The sequence below is a fragment of the Somniosus microcephalus genome, chromosome 15, assembly GCF_052327205.1.
Source record: "Somniosus microcephalus isolate GS21.2 chromosome 15, FLI_Smic_1.0, whole genome shotgun sequence".
Lineage (NCBI taxonomy): Eukaryota > Metazoa > Chordata > Chondrichthyes > Squaliformes > Somniosidae > Somniosus > Somniosus microcephalus.
The window spans coordinates 33,999,212-34,009,248 of NC_141001.1; the positions used below are offsets into that span (position 1 = coordinate 33,999,212).

General features: G+C 48.4%; 1 protein-coding gene across 1 annotated transcript in view; it reads left to right on the plus strand.

Annotated features, from left to right (window-relative positions):
• Nucleotides 1-3,523: 3,523 nt before the first annotated feature.
• LOC147106621 (testis-specific serine kinase substrate-like) overlaps nucleotides 3,524-10,037 on the plus strand; it is a 57,205-nt gene continuing 50,691 nt past the window's right edge. Inside the window, exons 1-4 of the mRNA XM_086008463.1 lie at nucleotides 3,524-3,840; nucleotides 4,206-4,338; nucleotides 4,887-4,970; nucleotides 6,383-6,729. Coding sequence (XP_085864589.1) covers nucleotides 3,707-3,840; nucleotides 4,206-4,338; nucleotides 4,887-4,970; nucleotides 6,383-6,729 — 698 coding nt within the window. The 5' untranslated portion in view covers nucleotides 3,524-3,706. The remainder of the gene's footprint in view (nucleotides 3,841-4,205; nucleotides 4,339-4,886; nucleotides 4,971-6,382; nucleotides 6,730-10,037) is intronic.

Genomic DNA, 10,037 nt, shown 5'->3' on the forward strand with positions numbered 1-10,037 from the left:
AACGCGACACATGCAGTTACCAACCAGACCCTGGCCATGATGTTCTTTAACTGAAGGTTGAGATCTTGTCTGGACTTGCTCAGACCAAATGTGCGAAGAAATGTTGAGGACAAACAATTCCAGCACATCAACGAGAAGCCGACAAAGAGCTTTAATGTAGGGCAACCAGTCTTGGCCCGGGACTATCGAACAGAGAAGTGGCAACCCGAACGATATGTACAAGGCAGGGGCCATTATTGTACACAGTGGATGTCGGGGATAACATTGTGAGACGCCACGTCGATCAGATCTTAGCATCACAGGAATGCGTCAACCCCATGTCTCGAGTACCTGGGGATGAACCCGACATACCGGTAGCATCTACTTCAGACCCAGTAGCAGTGGAACCCGATGAACTACCCGATGAAAGGGGGTCAGAATCGCCTCTGCACCAAGAACAAGAACCTCCGGAAAGGTGCTATCCCGAAAGGGTCAGGAAGCCGCCCCAAAGACTGAATCTATAAATGGACTTCTGTTATTGAATGTACATGTAAAAATGTAATTGTTATTTGAATATTAAGGGGGTATTATTAATCTAAAAAGGGAGGAATTGTAGTGTATGTGCTTTAAGTCAGAACTAATTTTTACAGCTCCTGTATACTGTAGTACCGGCAGTGACCACACCGGTATATAAGCTGTGCGCATGCCTCTGTACCCAAGTCTAGAGATTACCCTCCTCCAGTAAAGACCTGTTATTTGTTTATGTACAGCATCCGTGTAATTATTTATCCACTGAACCACGGATCTAACAGGGACCCGCCACCGACCTGCCTGCTTTGGACTCGCCAAGGTTCGTAAAATCACGGCCAAAGAGAGGGAAGGAAAAACTGAATTAAGCGAGAGAGAAAAAAGAGACAGAAAGGACTAAGGATGAGTGGCATTGCAGGAACATAAATCACCCTATTAATAGTCACGCCCTGAAATAGCAGAGATAACTTTCTGCAGTGAGTTTCATTTGTGTTTATGGTGCAAATGCACCAATATCTTGACACTCACGGGGAGGTTGACAGCGAGCTCACGTTTTTGCAAGGCTAATGGTGGAGCAGCGCAAATCACCCAGCAATTCGTGGCATTTCTCAACTGATGGCGTGTCTCTTCCTCGCTACAACTTGCTGAGTTTCTTGCGCACTAATAACTGTTTCCAGCAATTTCTGGGCCAATATCCACTCAGGGCATAACATCTGGAGAAAGCCCGAATGGCAACAATAGATCTTACTGTGTGTGCTCACACGCTTGTGTATGTAATGAAGACTATTGAAATCTGATCAATGTTCCAGTGTCCATGGACATAAATTTAATTGAAAAAATGTTAAAGCACTAAATAAGACCAAAAGAAATAGGGACATAGAAGGGCTTTGTTTTAATATGTGTTGAGTTTACAGTTGCATCACAAGCCAGGTTATGCCACACTTTGGGAAAAATGGAGAGAATGCAGCAGCACTGGATTCCTACTGAGAGGAGGACCTTACTCACACACCTTTAGAGCGACTGGCTGCGTATATTTTATTCTCCCACTGTCTTTCCTATCTTCCCTTCTTGCTGAGCTTGCCTCCTACCTCTCTGCATTTTTGTTTCTTATCTGTTTTATGAGATTAGATCTAGACTGTACAGCAAGTACTGAACAAAATGTGCATTCATATTGTGAGAAAAAGAAATGAAGAAAATCAAATATCTTTAAAAAAAAAATCAACTTCCATTGCAAAGTGTGTCATGATACCCTGGCACCCGAGAATCATAGAATCATACAGCACAGAAGGAGGCCATTTGGTCCATCGTGCCTATGCCAGCTCTTTGAAAGAGCTATCCAATTAGTCCCGCTCCCCCACTCTTTTTCCACAGCACTGCAAATCTTTTCCTTTTCAAGTATATACCCAACTATTGAACCTGCTTCCATCGCACTTTCAGGCAGTGCATTCCAGATGATAACAACTTGCTGCATAGAAACATTTCTCCTCATCTCCCGACTGGTTTTTGGCTTTTAACAAGGTTCCATGTGGCAGACTGGTCAAAAAAGTAAAAGCCCATGGGATACAAGGGAAAGTGGCAAGTTGGATCCAAAATTGGCTCAGTGGCAGAAAGCAAAGGGTAATGGTCAACGGGTGCTTTTGTGACTAGAAGGCTGCTTCCAGTGGGGTTCTGCAGGGCTCATAACTAGGTCCCTTGCTTTATTATGTGGTATAATATATCAATGAGTTAGACTTCAATGTAGGGGGTAAGATTGAGAAGTTTGCAGAGGATACAAACATTGGCCGTGTAGTTGATAGTGAGGAAGAAATCTGTAGACTGCAGGAAGATACCAATGGACTGGTCAGTTGGGCAGAAAAGTGTCAAATGGAATTCAATACGGAGAAGTGTGAGGTAATGCATTTGGGGAGGGCTAACAAGGCAAGGGAATACACAAGAAGTGTAGAGGAACTGAGGGTCCTTGGAGTGCACGTCCACAAATCCCTGAAGGTAGCAGGACAGGTAGATAAAGTGGTTAAGAAGGCATTCAGGATACTTGCCATTATCAGCCAAGGCAAAAGTATAAGAGCAGGGAGGTTATGCTAGAACTGTATAAAAAAAAGAAAGACTTGCATTTATATAGCGCCTTTCACGACCACCGAACATCCCAAAGTGCTTTACAGCCAATGAAGTAATTTTGAAGAGTGTAGTCACTGTTGTAATGTAGGAAACAAGGCAGCCAATTTGTGCATAGCAAGATCCCACAAACAGCAATGTGATAATAAAACACTAATTAGGCCACAGCTAGAGTACTGTGTACAGTTCTGGTCACCACATTGCAGGAAAGATGTGATTGCACTAGAAATGGTACAGAGGAGATTTACGAAGATGTTGCCAGGATTGGAGAATTTTAGCTATGAGGAAAGATTGGATAGGCTGGGGTTTTTTTCTTTGGAACAGAGGAGGCTGAGGGGAGACTTAATTGAGGTGTATAAAATTATGAGGGGCCTAGATAGAGCGGATAGGAAGGACCTATTTCCCTTAGCAGAGAGGTCAACAACCAGCGGGCATAGATTTAAAGTAATTGGTAGAAGGATTAGAGGGGAGTTGAGGAGAATTTCTTTCACCCAGAGGGTGGTGGGGGTCTGGAACACACTGCCTGAAAGGGTGGTAGAGGCAGAAACGCTCATCACATTTAAAAAGTACTTGGATCTGCACTTGAAGTGTCGTAACCTACAGGGCTACGGACCAAGTGCTGGAAAGTGGGATTTGGCTGGATAGTGCTTTATCAGCCAGCTCAGACACGATGGGCCAAATGGCTTTCTTCCATGCCGTAAGCTTCTATGATTCTACGGTTATTTTGCCAATTATCTCAAAATTGGTAAGTTTGAATATGATTGTGATATGGCTTTGGAAGCTGATTATTATGTAAATTCCTGTCACTGGAAGTCTGCAGGCTCTATGACATCACAAAGCACGAGGTTCTAACTGAACGTATCTGTGTTCTAGCAACATAACTTGGGAACAACACTTGTTTGAATACAACCCAACTATGTTCCACAGTCTTCTTAACTGAAAACTGGCCGAGAGGGATGACTCAGGCGCTACCCTAGCAGAACCTGACGATTTATTGCCATTATCGTGCATGTTTTTTTTTGGTTATATACCTGAACAAAAGTGATTTATTAAAAACATTTGGCTATGAGTTTTTTTATTCATCAAAATGGAAATTATTTTCAAAACTATTTGGCAGTCCTCAGAATTTGAGAGAGGTGAAGTCGAGGAAACCTGGCTGTATCCTGAGACCCAACAAATAGCACATGTGGAGTCCGAAGAAACTCTGGCTGTTTTAAACTGGTAGTGGACCTTTTTGGGGGGAAACGCAATTAATAAAGTGTATTATTCTTATGCAAATCATGAATAATAATTAATTGGCAGGTTCTATGTCTCTCACTTTTTTAATGATAATTTAATTGTTCTCAACGAGGGAGCAAAATACAGGGTTCCACTCACCCTCATTGCCAAGAACCAGTGGCATCTCAAAGTCAATCTATGATGGAAGATTTAGTTAACTGAGAGCTCCAAAGATCTGCCTAATGGCGGAGCTGAATCTCTTTCTAAGTTTATTTCTAAGACAATTAAAAACAATTCCTAGGACAATTTTAAAAAATGATGGTATATCTGAAGGATACCTCTAACATTTGTATCCTCTTGTTTAACAGGCTGAACAACTATACTGTTGGCTCTACTGCCGACCCCTTGGACATCATGTGGGTTGGGTTGAAGCGAACTTATGGGTGCTTAGATATTTCAATTAAAAGTACTACAGATAATGCCAGAAAGGAAAGTCAAGAGGTAAGTAGAGCTTAGTGGGGGTTGCAGTCCTTGGTACAGTGTCAGAATAATGTAATAATGAAAATGTCTAGTCACTTTGACCTTTCTAGAGCTTAATTTGCCAATGACCTCTTTGGTCCCTCTTTTTGATCCTTTTCAATCCTCCTTACCTCTTCTGCGTCTTCCTCTTTCTCTTGTGAAGCATCTCTCCTGAGATTTTCTTCCGTGTGAAGAATGCTGCAAAAATGAAAGCTGTTCTTGTGGTATAAAGCCCCTTTTATTTTAAAGTGTCGTTTATTCACAGCGATACAACAATATTTTGAATGAGCCTGTATTTAGGTTGTTTTTGACTGTGCAACACCCACACACTGAAAACCGATTGTATTATCTTGAAAAGTACAATATAAAAATGGCTTATACCCAGGACATCATATAATTTTTAACCAATACCTGCATAACCTGGAGGTGTTGGCATACCAGATGATGGGCCTACAGTTTCTCAGTCTATGTTGAAATATTAATTGAGAATATTTGACAGTACTTTGACCCTTTTTGCCATTTTTTCTTAGTATGACTGTGAAGACATTGAAGCATCAGTAGATAGCATACGACGCAAAGCAGTTGCTGTAAGGGAAAACTCCTCCCTGCTAGAGGTAAGCACTTTACATCCAATGAAGTACTGTTGGCGTGTAGTCATTGTTGTAAAGTAAGAAATGCGGCAGCCAATTTACACGCAGCAAGCTCCCAAAAGCAGCAATGAGATAATGACCAGACAATCTGTTTTTAGTGATGTTGGTTGAGGGATAAATATTGACCAGGGCACCAGGGAGAACTCCCCTGCTCTTCTGCAAAATACTGTACTGGTTTAACGTCTAATCCGAAAGATGGCTCCTCCGACTGTGCATCGCTCCTGCAGTACTGCACTGGAGTGTCAGCCTGGAATAGGTGCTCAAGTCCCTGGAATGGGACTTGATCGGTGGCATAGTGGTTAGCACTGTTGCCTCACAGCGCCAGGGACCCGAGTTCGAATCCGGCCTCGGGCGACTGTCTGTGTGGAGTTTGCACATTCTCCCCGTGTTTGCGTGGGTTTCCTCTGGGTGCTCCGGTTTCCTCCCACAGTCCAAAGATGTGCGGGTTAGGTTGATTGGCTATCATAATTTGACCCTTAGTGTTAGGGGGATTAAATACGTGGGGTTACGGGGATAGGGTGGGATATGTGTTGGTGTAGGGGTTACGTGGATCGGGTGGGATATGTGTCGGTGCAGGCTCGATGGGCCGAAATGGCCTCTATCTGCACTGTGGCGTTTCTGTGATTCTGTGAATCTTCTGACTCGGAAGCGAGAGTGCTACTAACAGAGGCATGGCTGATATCTAACATGTTTAACTGCATGTAAAAGAAATCTTGACTATTGCCTTTTGCCTTACTTCCTTACTTACTTCCATTTGCCACCCCGGTAAAGAAAAAAGGAAAGAACTTGCATTTATGTAGCACCTTACCACATACACAAGAAGTCCCAAAGTGCTTTACAACTATTGGATTTTTGAAGCCATCACAGTTGTTATTTAGGCAAACCGCAGCCGATCCAGTAATGGATCAGTTGGAACTTTTCCTAAGAATCCTGCCCATAATGCAACATCTCCAAATCCAACAGATTTTCCATTAGAATATAAGTGAAATAAGCCATGTGTTTGATGCAGGGTTTCCTTCATAACTGGATGCTGCGTAGAAGTAAAAATAGAAAATGCTGGAGATACTCAGCAGGTCAGGCAGCATCTGTGAAGAGAGAAACAGAGTTAACATTTCAGGTCGATGACCTTTCATCAGAACATCGTCATCGACCTGAAACGTTAACTCAGTTTCTCTCTTCACAGATGCTGCCTGACCTGCTGCGTATCTCCTGCATTTTCTGTTTTTATTTCAGATTTCCAGCATCTGCAGTATTTTCTTTTTGTATTGCTGTGTAGCAGTGTTAGCTGCGTGTGTATCATTGCTATAGTGCATGACAGTGTTCGGAATATCTCAGAGAAAGGCCCACCACACTCTGTACCCTTTCTCCCATGCCAGCTCAAATTGCGACAGCTCTGCAAACAGATCAAGGAGGATACCATGATGAAACACAAGAAGATTAAAGTCGATTTGGGCAAGAAACTCAGAAAGAAAAGCCTGACCGACGAGATTGGCTCGCCAAGCTATCACAACCCTAATGAAAGTTTATGCCAGACGCTTGAATACGTTGTTGCCACTATGTCCGACTTGGAGGTGATGATGACAGACATGATAAATACCATTGAGGAGCCTCCCAATACAGACAGAATGCCAGAGAAGAACCCCACGACATCCAGAAAAGAGTCCGAAACTAGAAACATACCACACCAGCCCAAATCTTTATCATCGGTGTTAGAGGAAGTCAGGTAACCCCATAGCAGGAACATATTTCTGATATTGATAGGACTGTTAGCGTTACATAGAATTACATACGATTTACGGCACAGAAACGGGCCATTCGACCCAACTAGTCCATGCTGATGTTTAAGCTCCACACAAGTCTCCTCCCACCCTACATCATCTCACTCTATCAACATATCATTCTATTCCTTTCTCCCTCATGTACTTATCTAGTTTCCCCTTAAATGTACTTATGCTATTCGCCTCAACTACCCCATGTGTTAGTAAGTTCCACATTCGAACCACATTCTGGGTAAAGGCATTTCTCCTGAATTCCTTACTGGATTTATTAGTGACTATCTTAATATTTATGACCAATGTTCCATCTAATTTTTTTTTGAAGTACGATCCCTTTAAATTCGCTACGCGGCCGTGCGTGCGCGGTATCTTTTTCAGTGGCAGGAGCTGGTGAGCAGCCTGTGCGGGACCTCACGATGGGGACCACGGCCGAGGGGGAAAATTATTTATGACCCCTAGTTTTGGATTCCCCCATAAGCAGAAATATTTTACTTCTACCTTATCAAACTCCTTCATAATTTTAAAAGATCTGTATCAGGTCACCCCTCAGCCTTCTCTTTTCTGGAGAGAAGAGCCCCAGCCTATTCAGTCTTTCCTGATAGCTATAACCTCTCAATTCTGGAATTATCCTTGTTAATCATTTTTGCACCTTCTCCAGTGGCTCTATGTTCTTTCTGTAATATGGAGACCAGAACTGTGTGCAGTGCTTCAAGTGTAGACCAACCCAGGTTCTATACAACTTTAACATAACTTCTCTGCTTTACTGTTAAGTTCCTCAATTGACAGAGCAGAACCACTGGATCGGAGTACTGGATCAGAGAGCAGTCAAGGAATGTAGAAATTGGGCATTCTTGTATATTTTTACCAGCTGAAGTGCCCGGCGGTGCCGAGGGATTTTTGAGGGCATGTTGTTGTTGGAAGAGAGAGAGAGAGAGAGTGACTGGGGGGAAGAGAGAGCGCGACTGGGGGGAAGAGAGAGAGTGACTGGGGGGAAGGGGGGGAAGGTGGGGGGGAAGGGGGGGAAAGGGGAGCGGGGGGGAAAGGGGAGGGGAGGGGGGAAAGGGGGGGGGGAAAGGGAAGGGGGGAAAGGGGGAAGGGGAGGGGGGAAAGGGGAGGGGAGGGGGGAAAGGGGGGGAGGAGGGGAGGGGAGGAGGGGAGAGGGAAGGGAGGGGGGAGGAAGGGGAGGGAGGGGGAGGAAGGGGAGGGAGGGGGGAGGGGGGAGGAAGGGGAGGGGGGAGGGGGAAGGAGGGGGGGCGAGGAAGGGGGGGAGGAGGGGGGAGGAAGGGGAGGGGGGAGGGGGAGGGGGGAGGAGGGGGGGAGGAAGGGGAGGGGGGAGGGGGAGGGGGGAGGGGGGAAGGGAAGGGGAGGGGGAGGGGGGAGAGGGGGAGAGGGGGGAGGAGAGGGGGAGAGGGAGGGGGAGAGGGGAGAGGGGGAGGGGGAGAGGGAGGGAGGGGAGGGGAGGGGGAGGGGAGGGGGAGGGGGGAGGGGAGGGGGAGAGGAGGGGAGGGGAGGGAGAGGAGGGGAGGGGAGGGGGAGGGGAGGGGGAGAGGGGGGAGGGGAGGGGGAGAGGGGGGAAGGGAGGGGAGGGAGAGGAGGCGAGGGGAGGGGGAGGGGAGGGGGAGAGGAGGCGGAGGGGAGAGGAGGGGGAGAGAGGGGAGGGGGAGAGGGGGGAGGGGAGGGGAGGGAGAGGAGGGGAGGGGAGGGGGAGGGGAGGGGGAGAGGAGGGGGAGGGGAGAGGAGGGAAAGGGAGGGGAGGGGGAGAGGGGGGAGGAGAGGGGAGAGAGGGGGGGAGAGGGGGGAGGAGAGGGGGAGAGGGAGGGGGAGAGGGGGAGGGGGAGAGGGAGGGAGAGGGGGAGGGGGAGAGGGAGGGAGGGGAGGGGAGGGGGAGAGGGGGGAGGGGAGGGGGAGAGGGGGGGAGGGGGAGGGGGAGAGGGGGGAGGGGAGGGAGAGGAGGGGAGGGGAGGGGGAGGGGAGGGGGAGAGGAGGGGGAGGGGAGAGGAGGGGAGGGGAGGGGGAGAGGAGGGGGAGAGGAGGTGGAGGGGAGGGGGAGGGGAGGGGAAAGAGGGGGGGAGAGGAGGGGAGGGGTGGGGGAGGTGGGGGAAGGAGGGGGGAGAAAGGGAGGGGGGAGCCGGCAGACCCTCTCCCCTCTGCCGGCGATGGCTCCGCTGAGCTCCGTGCCGCCCCACGCACTGACATGCCGAGCGCAGCGCCCCGGTCAGCCTGAGCCCCGCCCTCCCGAGGCCGGGCTTGAGGCGGCTTGAGACGGCCGATTGCGGCTGGCCGGGCCCGGTTGCCTTGGTAACCCTCCTCCCCTCTCCACCTCCCGATCTCCGGGACCGGGCCTGGGCCTGAGCGGCTTGAGACGGCCGATTGCGGCTGGCAAGCCCGGTTGCCTGGGTAACCCTCTCCGCTCCCCCTCCCCTCCTGAGCCCCGGCCAGCCCCCCCGCTAACCTGCTCGCTTCCCTCTGGCCGCGCTCTGTGTGGAGGTCCGCGTGCGCCGTGCAGCGCAAGCGCGAGGAGCTTGCAGTGAGCCCAGCCAGCCTTTACCAAGATGGCTGGCCGCTGGTTCGGAATCGGGCCCAGCGGGGGGGTGGGGGGAGCTTGCCACAAAACAATTGCCTAGGGTCCAGCATGGCTGGGAACAGACGCCCAGGCTTCGAGGCCTACCTGCAAAAATGGGGAAAGGTAGGAAAATTAATGAGATTAGATAAAAGATTTAGAAACTAATTAACTTTTTTTTAAAACAATTTATGTTTTAAAAGGAACTTTTTTTTTAAAGACGCAGAAAGTGGGAAAAAGAAATGAAAAGTTTGGAATCAAGATGGCAGCGACTCACCTCGGTTCAGAATGATAAGGCCCGCCCGCACAGGCACCGATTGGTCGACCGTCAGGTCACCGAAGCGTCGGATTGGTCAATCGTCCCGTCACTCGACTCTAGGAGGGCCCGCCCGCACGCGCCAGGAACCCGCCACCGCCACGCAGCGATTGGTCGACCGTCGGGTCGCTCGACCATACGATTGGTCGACCTCGACGTCACTCAATGCTAATGAGCAGATAATGAGCGGAATTTTGAACGTTTTTTGGATACCGTAGGCACAATTTTTGTCTCACCGAAACGTAAATATGCTTACGACCGTTCTGGAATCGTAAGCTTTCTTTTGATGTAACACACGTGTAGGTACGCTCTATAACTTTTGATTGTATAGCCGGACAGAGAGACAGAAAGACAGAGAGAGAGACATACCGTTTTATATA